Raw genomic sequence first — 25,901 nt, 5'->3', positions numbered from 1 at the left:
TGACGTTTACCGTCGTTCCAAGCATAGTTTTCCCAGCGTGCATAAGGTTTATATGGAGCATGGGACAACTATGGTCCCCGTGGTTCTGTGGTTAGCGATGTCGGTCGGCTAGCTCTCCCACACGGTTGTGATATCGGGTTCGATTCCCGATCGAGTCGAGGATCTTTTCGAGCTGGAAATTTTCTCGACTCAGCACTGGGGCACGGTGTATCGTTGTACTTATCCTACACATGCAAAATGTGCCAAAAACAATATCGATAACGAAATCTCTCAACTAATCTAGTTGATCGAGACCGCTGTTAGCCCCAAGGCTAAGCGTGCGATATTGAATTGGGACAACTATGCTTGGAACGGCAGTTTGGGGTTGAACGTAAACAAACCAATACACACTAGAGCAAGATCACGCCAAATGACCTATGGTCGAATATCGACCATTTTTGATTTGAATGAAACTTTGCACACGTATTTGGCTTAGCAAACTGAGCATTTTTCACAGATAGAGAGATTTTTTACACCCATGAGTTACATTCTAAAAGGGCGTATGCCTTTTGGCATAGGTTTTATTCGGAGCATTGTAGCCCAGAAACCGTTGGTTGTATCGAAAAACTGTCTGAGAATGAGTTGTAGGGAATTAAAAATGCACCATAAAAAAATATACACTGTACAAGAAAAAAAATTTTTTTGACCAAAAAAAATTAAAAATATACATTAAATTTCAATTTAAAAAAAAAGAGTTGAATTTTTTATTATTTTTTTTTTAAGAAACTTGATGTTAATACGCAACTTTTGAAAAAAGGCCAGGATGGAGAAATGAAAACAAAAAATTTTATAGTAGATTATTTTTTTTTATAAAAACTCTAATTTAAACATTTTTCAAAATATTTGTATTCTGATGATTTTAAAAGATGCACAGAGTCATTTTGAATCAAAAAGCTCTTGGTAGTTAACATTCTAAAGGCATCGGTTTTCGAGTTATTTTAAATTTAAGCTCGAAAAATTATTAATATTTCGGAAAATACACGTTTTTTTTATTTGTCCATGGTTCTCCAGCAAAAACCATACATTCATTGGAATGCTTGATCAAAATTATACAATTCATTCTTTGACAACAAAACGATTGGATAAATAACTCAAGCGCTAAACCTTAGCCTACCTACACGTTCCCCCTTGCCGAATGTTTTATAAAAAAATATGTTTGTCGTGCAACACTACCTACTTGTTTACTAATAATAACTGTTTTCGTATATAAATACGATTGCACTACTCCAGATGAGTTAGTAACAGTTTGCATTTTGTGAAGATGAATGAAGTGAAAATGGAATACACCAAGCCCAAATGCTGTAAACCCTTTTCTGATCATCGGTGCTCATCAAGCTTACGCAAATTAAACGAAAACGTTATTTCAAAATTAAAAAAAATGGAACAGTCAAGCTCATTTTAATACGTTTTCATCAATTTGTGATTCGTGTAGTTATTGGAATGATAGTCAAGCCACTATTCATCCCTTCGTTGTTTACTATTCAGAATCTGAAACACTTAAGAATATCAGCTTCATCATAATATCGGAAGTACTCCATCATGATACGGTTGCGGTTCAGGAGTTCATTGCCAAATTAATGAGTTTTTGAAAACAACAATAGAGTTGAAAAAAGCAATATTAATGTCTGATGGAGCTGCCTCACAATATAAAAATAGAAAAATCTTTGCAAGTCTTTGCAAGTTCAAAACAAAATATAACGTCGATGCAGAGTGGCTCATGGGTGTAAAAAATCTCTCCACCTGTGAAAAATGCCCAGTTTGCTAAGCCAAATACGTGTGTAAAGTTTCATTCAAATCAAAAATGGTCGATTAAATTTTCGCGTATTTCCAGGCGATTTGAAATGATGCTCACTACTCAAATTTTTCTTAACGTTTGATTGTAATTACATAAAAAAAACTACAAGACATAATTTTATTTATGAGAATAAATATCTTTTCTAACTTTAAGGGAATATTAGTCAAAAATAAATTTTCTCTTATATATCGAAAATAACGAAATATTCAAGCAAAACAAACAAAAAAAAGAAAATTTTATGATTGGATTATATATAGTAAATAAAGTTGGACTCTAGAGAATTTAGATAATAATCGAGTCCGACCTGTATTGGAAATCGGAGACCAGGACAACTCAAGCGGGAATTCTCAAATGGGAAATTGTGTGAGATTTAACGGATAAAGACCATGCTAGGTTAGCTCTAGCCCAGCATATTACTTCATGCTACCGGCATACTCAGAGCTATTAGCAGTGGCCAAATGACTGAAAACAAATGCGACGCGACAGATCCGGACATTCGGACAAAATTACATGTTCATGTTTAAAAATGCTGTGCAGTCCGCCGGTTGGTCCGTCTGCTTTGTGGCACGCTGCGATCGTATGAGTCGCCTGCTCAGCTATACTGTGCTTAAACCAGCTCTTACTCAGCGGGTCAAGCCAGTTTCCAGTAAAAGTCAACCGTCCTCTCGTTACTGTAATCGGTTACATGATGAACACTAAATTTTAGCAAGCTGGAACTTTCTCACGTGACTACAGAGAGGTAAATTTCCGCTAGGCGTAATGTGTGCGTTAGAGTATGTAAAACAACACAAACAAATCGTTTACACAGTTAGATCGGTTGTATACTCTAGTAGTGATGATTTAGATTTAGACAAACCATGTTATTTACCAATTTTTCAATAGCGTATCTCAACAATTGGTTGTTATTGTTACGAAAATCATAATTTGTGACAGTAGCTGTGAAATTGCATCAAAAGAATTTTGTTAAAAAAAAACTGACTTTCTGGGACGTAGCAAACTTTTGGTTTGGGCAGAAAAGCATCTTGAATAAATCATCGCTGAAACAACTTTTGTTTTTCATAACTTGGCCATTTCTAATGATAAAAAAAAAAACAGGAACACAAGAGAGCTTGTAGACTCAAGGTTGGGAGTCCGAATTGACAAGCGAACGGTCATGAGTTGGAAACTTAGTAGAATCATACCGTTCGATGTCAGAGAGATTTCTACGCCTGGGTTTATTCTCGGGCTCCCTCTCATCCCTCTGCTCGAAGGGTCAATGCTAAAATTCCAGAAAAAGTCACACAAAGTTGAATGAACACGGCAGTTATGATCAACAATCCTCAGAGGGAGAGATATGCGAAGGGAATGTTGTGAGCCAAACGAACATGTCAAAATCCAGGCCAAACGAACAAGAAAGGTAACACATTAAGAGGTATTGCAATCAAGTACGATAAAGGATATATTTATCTTCACACGTTTTTCATGTTCTATTGCATGAATTGAAAATGCTCCAAAATTGCTTCATCACGGCGAATTTTAACTGGTGGTTCACAAACCTTTCGTACCCATGGTCAACAAAACAATGATCAATGATGGTGAAAATATATAAAATCAAACATAAACATAAAATTTAACACCTTCACGGTTTTTGTGATGCATTTTATTATTCCCCTGGACTTCCACCGTCACCATCAGTTAGACGAATCGAATGGAAAAATTAGTCCACATTGGGCTTTGGGAAGAGATCTGGCACCTCTGACATTCGAAACGAAAGTTATCAAATTGGCGGTTTTTTTCATCGCTTACCTCACTCTCTTTCGAAGTATCTCTAGTTATAATTGTCGACACATGGCAGGATAGCTAACGAGGGTCGTTAAAGAGGAGCTGTATACAGGAGTGTAGGAGAAGGGGTAAAAGTATGAAAAACCACGGTTATGAAAGTAAGTAGAGATACAGAGGTGTAAACTCGGTCTGGCAACAACATGTGCATTGAAGATGGTCAATTAATCCCAAATTAGTCATCTTACAGTGGTTTTTTGTGCAACTTCACTGGCTTAGAGCCATTACGGAAGAGCAACTACGAAATGTGCGGTCGTTCAAGCTCTCAAGCTAAGCAAGCTGATAAGAAACACGAAGAATAAATCAGTATTGTGTCGCTTTTTAATCGTCAGTTTATTTAATCAAAAGAAACATAAGAATTAGTAGTAGGTACTGGTAAAATAGTACAGTAAACCTGATTTGCATTGTTCTGATATGATTAAACAGTTTTTCAACAAACTTTATGATTGATTCATTCACTAAAATATCTTGTGGAAAATATCGGACTCCGGATCGGAACCGGAATGGAGCCAATCAGACTGCAACGAGCTCGTTTTGCTACCAAACATTCCTTATAAGGCATGATTTTTATTCTTCTTTGTATGGGTCTATACCACTAACAAGACAAAGTTTTTCACCAATCAAATTCAGGGTATTACAGATGTCAAACAAAGAAAACTTCTCATTCACTCGTAGATTTCCATTATTTTGAATAACGCGCTAACTATATGTTTTACTTTATTTTTTTCTGCTCAAATTTTCATGTCCGCTGGATTACTGGCTGTCTACAAATGGTACCACTGGATGCTTCACTTTTCATACAACAACCATCGACGCGTACAACGCCTGTGCTTGCTGTGAACAACATCAACAACGAACACCAACGGATGCGAAAAAAAACTCCGGAAAAACCACTCTGGAATGCCCCACCACAACCGGTTATGATTCGATTCGCGGCACTGCCCACCTACCGGCAATCCTTCGCAACGGAAATGAACCATCTCCTGGTAACTCGCCTGGAACGGCATAACCGACAAAAAACAACCCCAACATCAATGCGAAATTTCACCAATGGAATGTAAACAAATATTTCCACCTGCAAAAAAATAGTTTCGTGGGCTTACCTTTGGCTACCAGAAAACAAACGGCACCAACGTAGTGCAGACATGTTTGGAATATGCAATGAAACATTACGCCGATTTCCTGCCGGGCGAGGGCGGAGTATTACTGAGATTACTACATGAGGTAGGTATAGTGATAACCTAACTAACTGACAACGAGAAAGCCGATTACGGGGCGAAAATTTTAAATTATTCCACCATGTAGAAGTGGCATGTTCGTACACCCACATATCAGAACTTAGGTACCGTGCATTTTGGTAACAGTGGCTTTCGTGTCTACTGGAGGCTAATAAAAAAAAGAATCAAAAAATTCTAACATTAATTCAAAAATGATGAATCTGAAGTTTGAAGCAATCAAATTTTATATTTGTTAGCATGAAAACCACCTAGCGAATAGAATTTGGGTAAATTATAATGATATACAATTGTTCGCTTGGCGTACAATACGTTACAAACAAAACCACTCGGCCACGAATTCAACTGCTGCTGTATGCCAGCCAAATAAAAGTCAGCCAAAAACTCAACATCCTTTTCACAACATGGAGCCGCCTGCTTTTTATTACCAGGCGATATAATTTTCAGCGCTGTTTCTAGAAAACCCTCTACATTTCGTTCGTTAGTACCGCACCGGTACACTACACACACCCCGTGAGTCACTGTACGGCACAGCAAAAAAGACCAACAACCAAAAACCGCTTGATGAAGGCATTCAACCGGAATAGCAGCGCAACATAAAGATATAGAATTATGAAAGACCAACTCGTTTCGCGTTCTCTTCGCTTGCATCGCAAAACCGAGATGCGAACGAAGATGAATGTGTCCAGCAGGGCGCTAGTATATTAAATATTCATTCGCTTAATCGCGGGTGAATTATTTATTTCGGTTCTGAATCTATTTTAACGCTATAACTGTACAGTTCACAACAGCTGCCAGCGTATTACTACTTATAGCCGTAACAGTAATTCAACGAGAGGCAGTATAGCCTTAATTAAATCTCATAATTGCCGACGAAAATATTCATTTCATTCAACACTTCGCCCCTGGGATGGAGAATTTGAAAAATACGGTTAAATAAAATTTCAAGAGCATTTCGTTGTGATGGCCAACCCGTCTACTGCTTTCGGATAGTAAGTGGTCGTATCAGCTTTATATCTTTCCAGTCAGAATTGTCTAGGACTATCAAATTTTTAGAACGCGAAGAAAGTTATTGACTTTTATTACCTATTCCGTCAAATGTGACTTTACTAACCAAAATAACAACTGTCACAATCGGTCCACTTATGTTTAATAAACCCGACTTGAATAGAAAGTCGTCCTTGGGCGCTGGTGGTTAGTACAGCAGTAGCAGTGAATGGACCGATGTGAAATGAACAACTTAAAATGTCAAATAACGAGAAACTATACAAGTCGAAAAGCATGTTTTGCAAATCATTCATCAATTTTATAATTTCTTCAGCAGCGCGCCGTGTCGAGACAAAAAAAAACTTCTAATTATTTTTTCGAAATTTATTTTTATTAAGTGCTTATAAATAAATTCAAACCGTTGGATATTGATAGCTTATCATATCATATACAAAACGACAATGACTTTCTTTAATATAACTTTTGTCAAAACTCCGATCGTCGTTCTGCCCCCGTCTGCTATGAAAGTAAATTGAATAAGTTTAAACATTACACAATCTTCCCAATATAATACACTCTAGGTTGGTAACTGCCATGTAACAGACCCATTCATAGAAATAAATTGAAAGGAAGTTTTACAACATCCCATAGAAATCCTCTTGCTTCATAAATAAAATACATTGTCATTTACCTGCCCCCTCTCTTCGTTACAGATTTTCCGCTACATCGAAAACACCGGAACGCAACACGAACAGGAAGTGGCTTCGGATATCATCCTCCGGGTGATGGATGTCATTATGCAGAACAAATTGTCACTCAACAATCAACAGGTTGGTGCTGCTTCTATTTCTAGCCTCGAAGGTACAAAAACAAGCGGATACGGTTCAATGAAATGGATATTGTCATTTTCGCATGGCGTTCGCTTTCCAAACATTATATATTATCAAATATCTTAAAATAACAATATAGTTCACTCTCGAGTTTCCCATATATTCACGTGAAGACAGACAGGGAACACCCCCTCTTGTGGTGAAAAAGGTAACTAAACTCATTGCACAGTGGTACAATAAGGCAATTTAGGCGGACATAAGCTTTTCGTTGCGATTTTGGTTTGCGGTTTAAAGCCATAGTTTTTGTAAAAAGTTGTTTCTTATACATTGTCCTCTATTTATGTGCGAATGAAAATTAGGGTGGTCCTAAAATCAACGAAATAAGAACAAACTTACTTGTTTTTATTTGCCTCAATAATTGTAAACATTCTTTGGCAAACTTGTAGACCAACTAATTCTAAGTAACTTTGTAGAAAAACTTTTTTGAAGACATGAAATTTGGTTTCCAAAAACAGTCTTTTCGCTCTATTTTTTCAATTCAAATTTAAAAACAAAGCTTTCTTCGGTAACTTTGATCAAAAATACGCCAATTTTGACGAAAAAACATTGTCGATATATTGTACAGATGAAGAGTTTTCATTATTTCTATTTTAAAAATAGGTTTTTTTGATATATTGATGTTTCCGTTTAGGGCAAATCAATATGATATTAAAAAAATTTTAATTTTATAAAAATATTAAATAAATATTAAAATAAATTTTATCCAATTTGTACTGTACCGCTGTGCATTGTTGTTGAAATTCTGTGAGCGTGTGACATTCTCACACACGAAACTGAATTTACTCAATTTTAGATTTAGTTGACTCAATTTCATACTTTCACAGAAAAAAATATGTTGCAGATTTCGTGCGTATATTGTTAGTATGTAAAGCTAACACCATTCCGGGAGTTAAATATTGATAATATAATAGATGTAGCTTATCGAGGCACGAAGAAGAAACATTCAAATAATCAGGCCACGACGTGTAAATGGTAAAGTAATCCCAAGTTGCTATATGCGTGGTTCCCTGTGTAACTTCACTAGCTCAGATCCATCACGGGAAGCAACTACGAAATGTGTGGCCGTCAAGATCAAGCTCAATAATCAGGCCACGAAGTGTACAATTAAATGAATATTTCAATTACCTCGTGAAAAAGATAAAAGAAGAAACCGCACAATGGTTGTCAATAGTCGTATAAGGTTGTTGTGCAACTTTTGGCTTAGATAACACTTGAATGTTCTATCAATTTAACAATTTAAGTATGGATTTAATGTTTAATTTTCTTCGTTTTGAAAGTATTTTTTTGTTTTTTTATTCCTCCGAATTTTTTGCTCTCGAGTTCTAAGCTTCGTATTCATCACTTGCAGCTTTGCTTTAACAAGCATATTTATGTATTTACTATCTGACCCGGCAAACTTCGTCCCGCCTATTTTTGTATTTAATTTAATAATTTTCAACATTCCAAATTCATTGATTTCTTGCGATTTGTTTATATCGTTCAAAATTATTAGTTTTATCGGAATGACAACATCCTCGACTTTTGACTTCAGTACATCACCTCTATTCCGAAAACACTCATATTGGGTGGAATTCAGTTATTTTCGTTGTTATCCAGAAACTGAAAGTGGTCATCTTCGAATTCAAGATGGTGTCAATGCTTGGCTTCTATACATTATTTCGATTACGGAAATATTCATATGCAGTAGTATTCGGCTGTTTCCCAGAAGTTGCCATCTTACAATTCGAAATGGTGTCTGAGGTCAATTTTTAGCTCCATGCATAATTCTGGTTAAAGAAACACTCATATTGGGTGGTATTTGGTTCCTTTAGGCTATTTTCCAGAAACCGGAAGTCACCACCCTGGATTTAAAAATGGCATTTGGAGACAATTTCTGGCCCCTGAGCGTCAATCTGGTTTAAGAAACACCATAAATAGGTGTCATTTAGTCATTTTCGGCTGTTTTACAAAAATCGGAAGTCACCATCTTAGAATTCAAAATGGTGTCTGTGGTCGATTCTAGCTCCTGTGTATCATTCTGGTATCGAAGCATCTCATATTGGGTGGAAATCGGCCGGTTGAAGAAATACCCATATTGGGTGGTATTTGGTCATTTTCGGCAGTTTCTCATTCACCGGAAGCCGTCATTTTACAATTCATAATGTTATCTGAGGTCGATTTGTAGCTTCAGAGCATCATAACAATCCCGTAAATACCCATAATGAGTGTTATTTGGTCTTTTGCCACTGTTGTTTAGGAACCGTGAGTTGCCATATTGGATTTCAAAATGGCATTTGGAGACAATTTCTGGCCTCTGAGCAACATTCTGGTTAAAGAAAACACCCATATTTGGTTGTTTTTGGGTCATTTTCGGTAGTTTTCCAGTCACCAAAAGTCGCCATTTTACTACTCAAAATGTTGTCTGAGGTCGATTTGTGGTTTCAGTGCATCATCACGATTTCGGAAATACTCATATTGGGTGGTATTTGGTGAGATATGAGATATGAGATATGATATGGTCTTTTGCCACTGTTTCTCAGAAACTGGATGTCGCCATCTTGGATTTCAAAATGGTATTCAGAGACAATTTCTGGCCTCTGAGCGTCATTCTAGTTAAAGAAACATCCATATTAGGTGGTATTTGGCTCATTTTCGGCAGTTTTCCAGTCACCGGAAGTCGCCATTTTACAACTCAAAATATTGTCGAAGGTCGACAAACGTTCAAACCGTGGATTGCCTCATACATAGGCGAACTTTATTATTATAAAATATTCGGCCGAGTCCACTTCACAATAAAATGTGCATTTTTTTCAGTGTACCCATTATCGTAATATTATTGTCAAAAGTTACTCTTTTCGCATGTCGTGTAGAACAAAATCAGAGGTGGCGCACCTAGCGGTCGAAAAGGTGACTAACGTTTCTGTCATTTTCAATTTGTCTTCATAATTTCACGTGAGTGAACTATATTGGTATTGATTATATTTGGTATTATGCAATGTCGCTGTTTATGTTTCATTACAAAACAGTCTTTTTTTATTTGCTAAATCCTTCGTGGAAGCACAACAGATGAACTGTATGGGTGTTTCTCGCCAAAATGACTTGAAATACGCTAAAAATTGAAGTATTGCAGCTCTGGAACCTTTGGTTCTATAAAAAAAATCTCTAAGAGCGAGCTGTAAGAAACTAATAGTAATTTGCATATGAACAGGGTCCGGCATTTGAAGTGCTAGGTTCTTTAAAACTAATAGATAAATTTATCAAAACAAAATTACTATTTCGAATTCATTCAATTCCATTCGAAAACATATCACTTTTTGGAAGTACACTGGTCAAATTTAACTTGTTTGCCTTTGAATTTGATCACAAGCCGGAGAGGATCGAATAACCGCACGAGGCCCGCAGGTACTCTATTTTATTCTAGACTGCCGCCAGATGTCACTCCAGAACTTCCACACCTTTATGTTTTTAGTGCAGACTTTGGCCTCCAACACGCCTCAGACCACGAATCCATAGGGCTCAGATCCGGTGAACTCACCGGTCATTCCGAGCTCGGAATGAACCCAGGCAAATATTCCGCAATTCAGAGTTGGGATTTCCTCGCTTTGTGAGCCGGAAATTTAAAAGGTTAAAAGGGTTAATAAGCACCATTGAGGCAAGATGCACCCCCTCCGACTTACAACGGCGAACCGTTTTTATAACACAATAATAATTCTATTATTTGAATCTATATTTTCAATAGTTACGCTGTCAAATTAGCAGCACTGCAATGTCAAAAAATGTGAATAATTTGAAAACAAAAAAAAGGTTTCGTTGAATACGGTCTGCTTTCTTTTTTTAATTAAGTATTTTTCAGCTCTTCAATTATTATTTTCCAACAGTTTTAACAAGAATAAGCTCTGATTTTGTTAACTGATGCATTTCACCCCGGGAACCCCTTCGCCACTAACAGCTAAGACGCAATGTGAATAAAGTGAAAAAAAATGCAAAATAAAAACAATAAATTTTAAATTAATAAAAAATTTTGTATAAACTTAAAGTTACCACAAAACTTTGATAAAATTCAAAAGTTTTGAAGAATAATTGTATTTTAATGATGTTAAACGATTTAAATAGTTATTTTCAATCAATTTTTATTTCGAATATGAGGTTCGTGTTTAATGTTCTAAAAACACCCATTTTCTAGTTTTTTTTTTTTCATTTTCTGGAAAATTCAAACTATTTAATATAAGATAATAAGATAATAAGATCGTAAATATCTGATTTTAGAGCCGAATCATTTTCATCCACACATAATTGTTTTTGGAAAAGTCCATCAGGCATGATTTAAGAATTTTAAATAGAAAAGATATACTTTTAGGTTTTTTGAGCTCATTTAAAATTTTTCTTTCATTAGCTTCGTTTTAACTATTTGAGGCACTTTTAACCGAGCTGTTAGCTAAGTTTGAAATCAGTCTCATCCATCTATGGAACCACTTTCAGATAAAATTGTATTCGTTTAGGTTAAATTTTAGTAAAATTTTTATTTTTTCGTTTATGACTTTTTTGGTCTGGGTGATTTTGGGCTTAATTTTTTTTTTTGTTATTTTGTTTTACTGTTTCCTCCAGTGATTTAACCGTAATGATCGCCTATATTACGCAGGCATCCTCGTCGACAGCACACATCCACCGAGTGCAGGGTCTACCCCGAAGACAACGGCTCTTTCGGAATTCCTGGTTACATGCTCAGCCCACTGTATCCTGCCGTGATTTATCCGCTCCGCCGATTCGTATGCCTGGTACACTCCATAGTTCATGCATCTGCGCCAACATTATGCTTCATGGCCATAGAGGGCCATCGGAACAATCAGTGTTACATAGAGTGCTAGTTTTTTTTTTTTTTTATTCTCGTTTATTTTCCGTCGGTCTAGTTCCGCCACTGTTGTGGCCAATCACCGACGCCCAGGGAGGCGACTCCACACCCAGGACCCTAACTCACGACCCGTTTATTAACGGACCGGCGCCAACGGCTTTACTTCCTCATGCGATGGAAGGCGTGATCCCAGAGATTTTTCGCCTCAGAAAATCTCCCGGTGTCGGCTAGGATTGAATCTAGACCAGTTTGGGTTGGTTGTGAGTGGATCACGCCACCTCACAACCATCGACACCTAAGTCGGCGGTGGGATTTGAACCCAGGCGTCGAGCGTGGTTGACGGAGACGTTACCAACCACACTAGGCCCCCGCCGAGTGCTAGTTTTGTACGGGTTTGCAGGCTGCGGAACCTCAGCTGGTTACTTAATCCGTAGAAGCTCCATTTTGCGTCCGCTATCCAACTTTTTGTATCACGACTAACTTCATTTTCTGCGCCTCCCCAATGTCCCCAGGAAAATAAATTAGCCGATTACCTCGAGGTCTATTTCGACTGTTGCGATTTCAAATTTATGGTGTTTCGGCTTGCAGTCTTTTCGTAAAAATCGAAACAGGAGTTCTACGTTTCGGTTGTGTGTATTTAGCCTTCTTCAGGGAATTATAGATTCTGTCTGTCATCATTAACTGTAATATTTCTACGTGTAAGTGTCCTGTTATGTACATCAAAGATATTTGATTGTTTTATGTGCTATTAAAATAAACTTATTGGGATAACTTTTAAATTTCACTATACTGTACTACTTCGGTTCTCATGAGTACCCGATCAGAAGAGCATAACTAAAATATTACAAAATTCTTTCAACACGAGATACAAATAACATAATTTGATACGATTTTGTTTTTTTTTTCATATGCTTTTGAAAACAAAATTGAATCTGAATGAGTTATAAAAACAAATCCTGAAATGAAGTTGTTCTGAAACAAATCTAACATTTTTTTCGTCTCTACCAAAACCTGTTGTTTCTAACAATGGTTGTTATTATACTGTCCTATAAGCTATCTAATTTTGATAGAAACCTTATACGTTATTAACAAAGTTTGATATGGGTTTGATATAAGTAGAATATTTTTTGTTATAATTTTTGTTATTTTAACAACTAACGGGATCAAATTTATAACACAACCAGAGAGGTTTTTCGCATAACAAACTAACAGCTTCTGTTACATTTTTGTTTTGTCTTTCTGATCGGGTACACGTAGAAATATTACAATTAATGACGACAGACAGAAACCTATAATTCCCGGAAAAAGGATTATCACACTCAGCCGCAACGTGGGACAGTAGACAAACTTCTGTTTTAATTTTTACGAAAAGACTGCAAGCAGAAACACCATATATGAGCATGAGCATGAGCATGATTGACCGCCCGCGGTTGCTACTCCGTTATTGCCAGATCAGCTGTAATAACACAGAGAACCAGCGGATGATGTTTGGGATTAACATTCATCCTCAATGTGTTAAAACTGGTGACCTTAATCTTTATATTAGGCAATACCAGCGCCGGCCGCATCCGAATGCAGGTCAAAGAAGGAGTATGTATAGGAACATGTTGACGTGATACTCGCTTTGTTGGAAGCCGAGAACACCTCTGCACTTCCACGAGAAATCACTGGGATGTTGAAGGTGAGGGAAGGGTTTGCAGCTGGGTTCGTTTTGGTAAACGATGCACTGATTTCGAGCACCGGGTTCATAACAACTAATATCGCGCCTATGAAATAATTATATTCACCGCGAAAATAAAAACGGGTTCCGAACTCATTCTGTTTGATGATGTAACACTGAAAAAACGAAACGCACGCGACCTATGATTGAACGCACACTGGACCTATAATTGAGTTGATCCCGGACCTACAATTGAATTGAGACAACTCAAATGTTCGGACATCTCCTTACGAGGTCATAATGTAACTGTAACCGTATGTAACCGTGAAACCGAAACGTATCTTTCATTGATTTATATTAGTCAACTATATAATGTTACTAAAGCTACGAATCACGAAAGTTGTATCCACGTTAGTGCCCCTCCACTCCTTATTGTGTTGAAGTGACCCTTTTGGCTACCAACAACTATTACGCGTTGATGATCAATCTGTAGAAAATACGATCTCATGGATGGTATCGACGCGGAGTATCCAGATATTTGGTCACCAGCACATCTGGCTTTATGCCTAATAAATTTCTCGTATACTGTTCGTCTATTTAAAAAAAAACTATTTCATGATTTGAGACCGATTAAAACACGAAAGACCATGGAAAAATGTGTTTACTTGGAAGAAATACAAAATTTATAATTTCGTTCATGGAATCGAATTAAACCAACAAGCAATAAGTATGTTGTTGGGGCCACGTACACGTGTGCGTGGTTTGTATCATAAAATATACAATTTCTATATAGCGCTTGAACGAGTCCGTTGATACGATGAGTAACCTGTGACACCTATTAAGTATGAAAACTGGCAAAGTTGCATGCATTCAAAGCCTTATAATTTGAAAAATGCAAATATACAACCATACATAATACAAACAGTGTTTATTTACAAAGGGCCAAATCAATAACAATCCGAGTATACATGAGCTAGTTTCATTTCCACCTATAAGATTACAATATGGTGAACTGAGAGAAAAGTTTATTTGTAACAATATTTGCGCAAAAGCTAGAAAAATCATAAATTGCAAAACGGTAACGATCATATATTTCCTAATCTCGCGCGCGGTAAATAAATATTTGACTATATAGTTAGACAATCGATATATAAGTGGAGCGGAATATTTAACTGACCGGTTCTGGCTCATTCATATTTACTAACGTTCTGCTTATCACGTTCAAAGATTTTTAGCACGCGCTCATTACGGAAAATAGTACATTTCGGTAAGCCGAGCGATTGATCGAACGGCTCAAGAAAATGAACCACGGCTCTTTGCGCGCTAAAACGGATGGTTCGCCCGAGACCGAAGTTTACCGAAACAGCACGATCCATCAATCTCGCGAATAATTGTTAACTATGAGGCGTTTATTGAGACGGTGAGTGACCGGTTCAGAGCCGCTTTCGGTAAAGAACTGTTTTGCCCACTTCTACTTCAGATTGCATGTAAAAGAACACAAACACCGATACTTATCTTCCAATTCCCTTCCCATTTGTGAATCGTTGGGCCAGTGCGAGCAGCAGTCCCGGTAATTTGAAACACACTATCCAGATATGCACACTACCACCACGAAACTGCGAAACAAAGAGCCGCGAGACAATAACACAATCTAAAGTTTTCTGAACAATTTAACCAATTCCGCTAGAACAATCATAATTTCACCGATAAAACGCACTAAATCGATTTCACTACACTCGATTCCCGTTTCGTCCAATTTTTCTCCCGAAAACTAGGTATATGAATTTTTCATCATCTCTCGACGTTCAATTTTCCAACTTGTTCAACTCTTTCTACACACACAACACACAGTGATGAGAAGCAAACTAAAACCAGCTGCAAGCGACGGTGGCGTAGTACCACTCTATATGCTATTGCAGCCATTTTGTCAATCGATGTTTACGGCATTACTACACTCAATTGGTGGATGTTTCGCAACAAACATAACACAACAAGCCGCAAACACTTCCAAAAAACACTTGTAAATTTAAAAAAATAAACGCACTTCGCGATAACATTTATAACGAACACGCACAACATTAAAGCAGTTTTCTTCCTATATAACACGCGAGCGAAAAATACTGCAAGCCGAAACACCATATATTTAAAAAAATTTTAGCCGACTATTTCTAATTATTCCCCATCTATCACCAACGCATCACCAACATCCGGTGGGTTACCATGTACTTCGCTTTGGCAGAGTTTATGACAAGCCCAATTCTCGCAGGTTCACTCTTGAGAGGTCCAAAGGCCTCTTCCACCGCTCTACGGTTAATAACAATGATGACGCTATCGTCTGCAAAACCTCGCAGCATGTCATGAAGATGCCGCTTCTCTGCACGCCAGCCCGTCACCCTAACGTTTCGAAAGCGTCCGAATCTCACTGGCTACCCTGACACTTGATGTAGAACTATCAAGTGCGGCACGAATTAGTCTAATTAGTTTTATTGGAACAACATACTCGTTAGGGTGTCCCAAAAAAAAATCGATGTTGAAAAAGTCAAGGTGCTCAGCCATAAATTGAAAGATAATGTTATTTATAGCATTTTGGTAGAACATTTCTTCTTTCTAAAAAATTGTTTTCAGGTTGCCCAAACGTGATTTATGACTAAATGACTTTCTTAAGCTACAAACCCATTCTTTTGCACTTTTTGCCTTTCTCCTAGAAAGGTATAGCAATCACTGAAAAACCCAAAGGTATGAAAGTGCTCCAAAGGGTCGAATCTCGTATATCAATCGACTTAGTTCGACGAGCTGAGTATTTTCTGTACGTGTGTGTGTTTGTGTGTGTGTGTGTGTGTGTGTGTGTGTGTGTGTGTGTGTGTGTGTGTGTGTGTATGTATGTAACGGCCCTCCAATCTCGCTCGATTTTCTCAGAGATGGCTAGACCGATTTTCAAGAAACTAATTGCAAATGAAAGGTCTAGTTGCCCCATAAGACCCTATTGAATTTTATTGTGATAGGATTTTTAGTTTCGAGGTTATGTATAAAAATGTAAAACTCACAAAACTTCATTATCTCAGAAACTACACAACCGATTTGAACAAAATTGGTATCAAAAGAACGGGCTTGTTTTTCGAACCATTTGTGAAATAATTTTATAATGATTGGACATGTAGTTCAAAAGTTATGCATAGAAACGTGTTTCAAACACTGTTTAAACTCACTCACTTTTCTCAGAGATGGCTGGACCGATTTTCACAAAATTAGTGTCATATTAAAGTTCTTGTTGCCCCATAAGACCCTATAGAATTTTATTGTTATTGGACTTTAACTTTGTCCGTTATGTATAATAATGTGAAATCAGACTATGACAAGAAACATGTTTCTAAGACTGTTTGAACTCACCCACTTTTCTCAGAGATGGATGGACCGATTTTCACAAAATAAGTTGCAATAGAAAGGTCTAGTTGCCTGACAAAACCCTATTGAATACTATTATAATCGGACTGTAACTTTGTCTGTTATGTATCAAAATGTAAAAGTTATGAAACTTCATTATCTCAGAAACTACACAACCGATTTGAACAAAATAGGTATCAAATGAACCGGCTGTCTTTAAAACTCCTAAATAACGAATTTTAAGATGATTGAACATGTAGTTCGAAGGTTATGAAAAGAAACGTGTTCAGAAAACTTTATCAAATGCACTCGTTTTGCCAAAGATGGCATCACTGATTTCAACAATCTTAATTTAAAATTGAAGGTTTAGTTGCTTTATTGGTACCCATTTAATTTGATTATAACACTGGTTGACAAAATCGAAAAAAATGCTGCTCTTAAGCTCATAACTGCTTCTTCAAATCGTATTGGATGATATTTGTCACTTTGGGCTGTTGATCGGAAACTGTCGCCATCTTCGCCATAGAAATACCCTGATTAGGCAGTTCGGCAATTTGATGATGGATTTTATGATTTTATGATTATCAGGCAACCAGAAGTGGTCATCTGGATCGAAAATTGGGTTTTAGGTCGGATTCTGGCCACTGGGTATAATCCAGGTTTCAAGAACCCATATTGATTGGTATTTGGCCATTCATTGGGTGCCTCTCAGAAACGATCAGTAATATCAACTGCGTTAAAGAATTCCAATTTCACTGATAAGATCATTCTAATTAATGTATAAGGAACAACATTTAATTATACATTATTGGAAATCTACTGACTAACGTTGACCTAAAGAATCTGAATATTTAAAGGCAGTATATGAGTACAAATCGATTATACCACAATCAAAAACAAATTCGCATCATATAGTTGAAAGAATTTAATGTTATTTGCATGTATATGTGTTAATTTATATTCATATCGTCGGTTTCGAGCAACACTGGCACAACTCAAAAAACATAATTTCGAGAAAAACGCGTTTGAAAATTTGCGTCAAAAATTTATTTTTGGGTTTTCAAGAAAACTTTGAAGTGCAAGATTACCAATCCTTATTTAACACCTTTGGGTCTATGCACATATTACGTGCTCACGTTGTCCAGGTTAAAACCTTATTTTTACTGATTTTATGAAGAAATTTCGATTTGTGCAGCAAGCACTTTTACTCATAACTCTGGAATTTTTGTGAGTTTCGAAATGGGATTTCGTGTGATGAAACTTAACAGTACTTGGCATCGTTTGCCGTCAAAAACTCAAAAATGGAAATTTTTGAGTTGTGCCAGTGATGCACGAAGCCGATGATATTTATTTTATTTACAAATAATGATGTCTGTGAGCCTTGGGCTCATAGAGACTGACTAGCTTGACAATTAACATATGTTTGGTTTTTTTTTCTTACAACAAAAAAAGAACATTATCGAAAGAACGGACATTATTTAAATTTAAATATATGTTAAATATGTTAAATTTTATATGTTCGGTATAGTTGTGCTGTTGGCTACCAAAAATTTGTTGTTTAGAATGAATAACAAATCCAGTAGAAATAATCAAGGTGAATTTTTTAAGTGTGGGAGTAAATCTATTTTAACAAATTATAAGTTCGAAGGAGAAAGACTGGGTCTCTTCGCTAGGTGGATTAATTTAGGTTTTTTAATTCTTTTCGATTCCTAAATTTTTCCCTATATTTTTTTTTATTTCTGTGGAATTGTTTTTGAATATTTTGCATGGTTCAGTTCAGCATTGCATTCAGTTTTTTGACTCCCAGAGCCCATTGAACATCACAAAAAAAATAATTTTTCTAATGATTTCTAGATAAAACCCTTCAAAACACCAATAAAGCAAATTTTTGATAAGGAACTAAAATTTACATTGCAAAGCGGGATTCACGACGAAAATTTACATGAAAAAAGATACTTGATATCTTATCGAGGAGCTGAGATATTGACATTTTTCCATGTGATGGAAAACTTTGCATTTTAAAAAATATGAGATAAAAAATAACAATGTTTAGAAAACAAATGAATTTTTGGATGGGTAATAACTTAACTTAGTAGAAGGTTTAAAAATTCGGAAAAATTTGCGAAATAATTTAAAACGAAAATTATGATTTTTAGTGCCTTCTAATAGAAAACTCAATGTTGCTTGTAATATGTAAGAGATAGAAACATGATGTCTTCGGTAAAGTTTCTTGCTTTAAGAAAAAAACTTTGTCGAAGACACTTTGCGTCTATCTTATTCTGATTCACATAAAAACGCGACGCGCTAACGGACACAACACTTATTGTTCTTACAAACCTAAAAGGACAACAAAAAATTACCTTTTAAGTCGACCGGTTTCGGTCTCCGTGTGGACCATCTACTGGACAATGCCCAATGGTTGGACATTGTCTAGTAGATGGTCCACACGGGGACCGAAACCGGTCGACTTGAAAGGTAATTTTTTGCTGTCCTTTTACGTTTGTGAGAACAATAAGTTTATGTGATTAATACAGTTCTTACGTTTGCACTAAATCGAAAAATGAGCTTATTCTGATTAAAAAGTAATTTTTTTTATTTCACTCATTGGTGGATTGATCACCCATTGTTTTATATTAAAAGATGCATTTTTGAATATACTGCAACTTCTCTGAACATACCTTGAGGCTATAATCAACATTTGAATCACTATTCAATTAATCGCACAAAAACGGCGAAATAAAACACTGGCCAATGAAGATATTGAGCTTTTGTGGCATTTTTGTGAAAATGCATAGTTTTCTATCACATGTAAAACGCCAATATCTCAGCAATTCTCAATGTTCTTTCTGCTTCTTTCGACGCCTATGTCTTCTCCAGCATTCAACACTAATATGTTGTTTCCAACGTCTGGTCACCTAAGGGACCATTTACATACCACGTGGACAGATTTTAAACGATTTTTTCGTATTCGCAAGATTTAGCTCCAAGCGACTATTTTCTGTTTTCCTAGTTGAAAATGTGGCTCTCTGGCAAACGATTTCGCACACATGAAGAGGTTGGCTTGGAAACAAACGTTTATTTTAAAATACTTGACTTGCAAAAATTATCGTTTTTTTTTTCATTAAACGGCTGTTTTTTTTTCAGCCCATGTACAAACTTCACTGCCAACTGTTAATGTACAGGATAGTTGGGCGTCGTACACAAATTACGTAACGCATGAAGGGGGGGGAGGGGGTTTAAGTCTGCGTTACTTATTGTTACATAGGGGGAGGGGGGGGGGGGTAATTGAGATCGTTACGTAACTGTGATGTTTGCTCAAAACTGCAAATTTGGAGGGGGGACAGGTTGTCCAGCGTTTCGTAATTTTAGGGGGGGAGAGAGTCATACCGACCGTTACTTATCGTTACATAGGGGGGGAGGGGGTCTGAAATCTAGGTTTTTAGCGTTACGTAATTTGTGTACGACGCCTTGCGGGTCTAGCGCTGCACACTGGGAAAAAAATCAACCCAAATTCCCACTAATTAGAAGCCGCTGGGCTGGCCACCTGAAATATAGCATTTCTTATATAAAATTGGTCAATAAATCGATTGATGATACTTTCATTCTGTGCAGGGCACGGGTAAGGGTCTATATTTCCGAAAATATGCAAAAATAGGGGGAAAAGGGGCAAAACAGACCATTTTCTGTGCCCTGCACAAAATGAAACCATTACCAATCGATTTATTGACCAATTTTACATAAAAAAGCTATATTTCAAGTTGTTAGTTCAGTGGAGATTATTTAGTGGGAATGTGGGTTCCGTTTAATCCACCGAATAATCGCCGCTAGACTACCTGAAATATAGCACTTCTTATGTGAAAATGGTCAATAAATCGATTGGTGATGGTTTCGTTTTGTGTAGGGCACGGAAAATGGTCTATTTTATTTTTTTCACCCTATTTCATTTTTGTGTTTTTGGAAATATAGACCTTTTCCCGTGCCCTGCACAGGATGAAACTATCATCAATCGATTTATTGACCAATTTTACATAAGAAATGCTATATTTCAGGTTGGCAGCCCAGCGGCTTCTAATGAGTAGGAATTTGGATTCCGTCTGAAAAATTAACTTGGGCACTAGAGGGCTATTTTGTTACACCTGAATCGCACCTACAGATCAGCTGGTAGAAATTTACCTTCAAACAGCTGAATAGTCGAATCCGATCTATGCAAAAGGAGAAGTTACTATTTCTATTTTTCTGTTTGAACAAGTGCACTGACACACTAAAGCTTTTAAAAGACGATGAAAAAGAGCAAGTGATTCAGAGCAGCTCATCAAACATTTTACTGATAAATTGCCAATGAATCTTTAGGTTTCAGCGTTTTATGCAAAGTAGTTGTGCTTTTTCAAACATATAAAAATTCACACGCATCAATTCATTCCACACTTTCTTCTCCTACCGTGAGGCGAATGCGGAAGATGCAATTTGCAACGAGTTTCTCATATTGAGATCGCAGGTTCAATGAACGAATGGAGAAGCTTGTTTATCAGCAATTGATAAATTAATAGAACTGTGTCATTCACTGGAAAATATGTATTTAGTTCGCCAAGCAAAAACAGACTACATACAGGATGTCAATGCAGTTCTTACTTACAATATTCTTCTCTCATGCTTAAATTATTTCTATTGCCTGTTAGCAAAGATGACTAGAACAAGATACCTGACTCTTGCAGAATTCATCGGACATGATTGTCGCTGCGCGTGAGCAAAAGTCGAACTAATTTATACACTGGTAATTTGATGTAGACTTGACGTCAAAATCAACTGACGACAAGGCCAAGGCATGACTGCTGAATGGTGAAATATTTTTTTTAGTATCCATGTAGACGACTATACGGTGCTGCCATCTTAAAAATGATAATAATGTGCACGAATGTTTAGTTCTCAAACATGAAACTTTCCAGAAGAATCAAGTATCGACGCATCATTTAAAATTAAGCGTACTATCAGAACTTCCTGATAACCGTTAATAAATAAAGTTAATAATTAACGATAAAGCTTCTACAAATATTCCCACCAAAAACCAAACGCAAAATTCCTAGGTTGATATGACAACCATAATAATAACAATAAAACCGCTCTAGAAGCACTTGGAAATCGTCTCATATTCTATTGGCAGATGGCATTACTTTTTTAAGAGCGACATCAAGTCATTGCGCTCTGCTACTAGAAACAATAAATTCAATTTAACTTATCATTGCTTGACAGCAACCAGATTAGCTAAAGTTTATTGTGCTACTTTACTCAAACCATAACATTTGCTTCATATTTATATGGATATGTACCGGGTTTGAATATTCTGTTCTTTTTAACAACAACCGAAAATGTGAGAAAAAGATATGTTTATATATGACAAAATAGTGGTGACGAGAGTGTTGTACATAATTTATGTCCTCGCTACTTTCGGAAGTATCACCTACACTGCTTTAAATTACAATTTACCAGGGGCATTTTCTGTGATATATGAAGACACTCGAGAATTATAAACGCGACTCCCATGTTACCTAGCTTGCGACATATCAAACTAAAAGTTTTGGTAGAACGAGACCTGAAAAAAAATATAACCCCTCAATATAAACCCCACTCTGACGAGCTGACCAAACTGCTACACCTTTTTCATATACAATCTTGAACAGCTCAACGATCGATGACGGACTATGTACGGTATATCGGTTTTGCTCATAGTGTCAATTTTATGAGAATTTAAGTCATCAGATGGCAGCACTAACCATCGGAAAGTGGTCGTGTTCAAAATGTATGAAAAATCTGGAAGTTGGGTATCTTGTCCTAGTTATCTTTGCTGTTAGACAGTTTTTTATTTGTTTTTCAGACATTGTTATGCCTATGGTTTCGCCATGTAGATTATACTGGCGCATCAGTAGATTGATGGGGTCATTTCCTGCGTAATATGTTCTGTATTGTTTTGTATTTTCTGGATAAAAATTTCATTTTCTAAGATATTGTAAGAAATGTATTTGTATTTTCTGGAAAAAAATTCATTTTCTAAGATATTGTAAGAAATGAGGTTGTGATAGAAATGCAAGGCATTAAGATTCAATGTTAGCTTACAAAAATTCTGCGGGTCTTGAAAGTTGTGGCCAGATTTATATTTGCTAATGATAGAGTTATAAATTCTGCAATAGTTTGCGTGTAACAAAACTTACAAATCATTTCAAATGGTTTAACAGACCAATGCTGAATGTTCTAATAGTAGCTCAAAACTATTGTAATTTGACGGTATAACAAAGATTGCACGTTCCTGTGCTAGATGTAATAAATCAGTTTATTTTGTAATTGATGTAGCTAACAAAGTGAAGGCATAGCATATTTTCAAATTCCAAACAACAATGTGCGTTTCCTTAAAGCGTGAATACAAATAATTGTATACGATTTTGGAACGAATTAAAAGGAACAAAAATGTATTCAAAAATATCAATTAAAACAAGACCACCGAACTCGCAATAACGTCGTAACGACCAAACCAAGCGAAAACATCTGGTGTCAAAAGTTTCCTTAATCAATTAACCATCCCCTCCCTGCGCTTGTGAAACGTTCAATTCAAACGCTGGATTCACATAGCTTTTCCAAGCGATCAAGTTGGTCGTTCAATAAATTTGAATGATTGATTTTATGGGTGCCCACCATTGCAGGAGCCCGCCACCGAAACCGGCTTCGGATCAGGCTTAGCGGTCGAATCAGGGCTTGCTTAGAAACGTTTTACAACCATGCAGGGTCAGACACAGAGCACTGGCATTAGGACCAACAGTGGCAAGCAAGCAACGATTTGTGGTTGAATGACCACCGCGAACCATTATTGTGAGGCTATGTGATGACATCCCATCGCAAACAGTGGAAAGCGATAGCGCTAAACTTGAAATCAGCAATGTTTACTGACAAGTTGTCGGTCGGATCGGTTTGCAAATTCCTCTGCGGTGCAACTCTATCACGTTTAGTGTGCGAAACCCAATAATCCTATCGATTACATTTGTTTTGTAGCGTGGATACCAAACAGATTAATTCTGATGAATTAACTAGCACGAAGTAATTGAGTAGAAATAAAAACTTGTTTCCAGCACTGACATACCGTTACTTTGCGTATCAATATGGTACTCTATGAACGAAGAGCTATAGTCTTGGTATGCAATAGTGCCACCACTCTTCTCGGTGGGGAAATGAAATAGATGGGAGGTGATACTATATATAATTGCATTCCTGGTTCAACAGCAATTCCATTTTAAGGTAGCCTTTTTACCTCGATCATTAAAGTTGTATAAAAGGTTTCTATTTATTCTTCTAAAAGAATTTACGATAAATGGAAATGCTCAGCAGAAGGCAAACATTAGCATTTCCATATATCAACAGATTTTTTTGTCTCGCAAAAAATTATTCGGTTCCATCAATCCAGACTTACGAGGAATTCATACTCGAACAATCATATATACGAGTTCAACAGCAGGGCGTAACGCTTCATCAATCATTTTCATTTGCCTATCTTTTTTCTAGCAAATCAAGCAGCTGCAGGATCTGGTCCAGGCGGCTGCTTTGAACCGTGAAACCACAATGGCCGCTCCGATATCGTCCTCGTCGTCACTGTCATCGTCCTCGTCCGCTTTGAAGGCTTCACTGGCGGCGACCACAACCGTGACGCACCAGCTCAACTCGTTCTATTTATACACGGAATCGGTCAAAGGATTACCATTCAATTTGCAGATATACGGGTAAGTGAATGCAATATTCCGATACTGCTATGCCAGTAATGAGCATTCCCGTGCATGGTGATCTTTAATTAAAATGTGCTCATTTGTACTGGCGCCTGTCTCACCTATGTTTGTGGTATTAACCTGTTTCATTGCGCGTTGATATTTCTAATGAGTTTAAGTTCATAATACTGCAACACTAGATTAAGTAAAGTACATATTATTTTGTCAAGTCTTTATAGTAAATATTGTATTCCAATCTATACAGTGAATTGAAAATTACCTCTCAATTTCGATCCTATTTATATTAGCCAAACTTTGTCAGAAACTGGAATTCAAACCGCGTTAGAAAATTAGTACATATGTGGTAATTAGGAAAACAAAATATTGATTATACACATACTGCTCGTGATTGATGCAATGAAAACTCCCCACGGATAGAGTTGCACAAAGAGCTCATCAAGCGACATACGACGAGCGGTGATGATTTATTAGTAAATTGAATTAATCCCTTCCTCTGTCTCCAATCTCTCCTTTCCACCACAGGGATCAACTGTACGCGGATCAGCTTCATATGGAAATGGATGTAACCAGTTCGCTGCTAGATATCGTATCCAATGGGACCGTTTTGGTCACGGTCATCTCGTACAAAAACCTGACCGCCTTTTTACCCCGCTTCTACTTCGCCAAAAACAGGTAAATCTTTCTTTCCGCAATCACTCTAATACAATAGTGTACTCCAGTTGGAAATGTTTACTTTACATTATAGTAGCATCCTTTTTCCCCGACCCGTTTGCCCGTGTAATCCTCTTGATTATCCTGGTAGTACCCTATCTGCCGGATAATGATGCTTCATAGAAGTAGAAAATTAGCAGATTTTATACCTAGTCAATCAAAAGCGAATTGGGCTGGGCTAACTCAAAACTGAATAACGCATCTATTGAAAATTATCACACCAATTCAAATTCATTTATGAGCATTTTGGCATAAAAAAAATTAAAAACCGTTATTTCGTAAAGTGTAGCGTGATTTTTTCACAACACACGCATTCAGTCTCATGAGGATGCTCAAGACCCTTAGTGGAACCGCTTCCCCGGGAGTTAGTGATAGGTAAAAAAGTTGCGAAAACAAGTATTGTAGTCTTGTATTGAAACTTGTAGTCCGTACTTCAATAGTATTCATCGGTAAAATCGTTTTTTATTGCTTTATTTTTTGCTTGATTTTGTATTGAACGAACTATATTTTCGTTATCAATATCATCGAAAACGGTTCGAAATAACGATTGAAAAGATTTTGACGTTTGCTGTAAAAAAATGAACAAAAATTGTCGATTTTCCATAGATTTATCTTCACACGCACTGACGAAACTAGCCATGCAGCATCAATCATAGTAACCCATGAGTCAGCAGAGAAAAATTGACAGCTCTTTCAGTCGAACGCTAACCGTGATGGCGAGAACAGTGAAGCTACTCCGTTGAGAAGTGTGCGCGTTCATAGTACGGTACCCCGTCGCGTCGCAGACGGACATCGTG

The 25,901-nt window shown here is 36.9% G+C and overlaps 1 protein-coding gene across 2 annotated transcripts in view; it reads left to right on the top strand.

Annotated features, from left to right (window-relative positions):
* LOC129732403 (uncharacterized) overlaps window positions 1-25,901 on the top strand; it is a 596,785-nt gene that overhangs the window by 435,489 nt on the left and 135,395 nt on the right. For both annotated transcript variants that reach the window (XM_055693256.1, XM_055693257.1), the window contains exons 14-17: window positions 4,742-4,876; window positions 6,588-6,704; window positions 24,176-24,390; window positions 24,916-25,065. In XM_055693256.1, the coding sequence (XP_055549231.1) occupies window positions 4,742-4,876; window positions 6,588-6,704; window positions 24,176-24,390; window positions 24,916-25,065 (617 nt within the window). The remainder of the gene's footprint in view (window positions 1-4,741; window positions 4,877-6,587; window positions 6,705-24,175; window positions 24,391-24,915; window positions 25,066-25,901) is intronic.

Source organism: Wyeomyia smithii, chromosome 3 (genome assembly GCF_029784165.1).
Source record: "Wyeomyia smithii strain HCP4-BCI-WySm-NY-G18 chromosome 3, ASM2978416v1, whole genome shotgun sequence".
Taxonomy (NCBI): domain Eukaryota; kingdom Metazoa; phylum Arthropoda; class Insecta; order Diptera; family Culicidae; genus Wyeomyia; species Wyeomyia smithii.
Note: the sequence above shows the minus strand (reverse complement) of the source record. Positions and strands in the feature narration are given on the sequence as shown.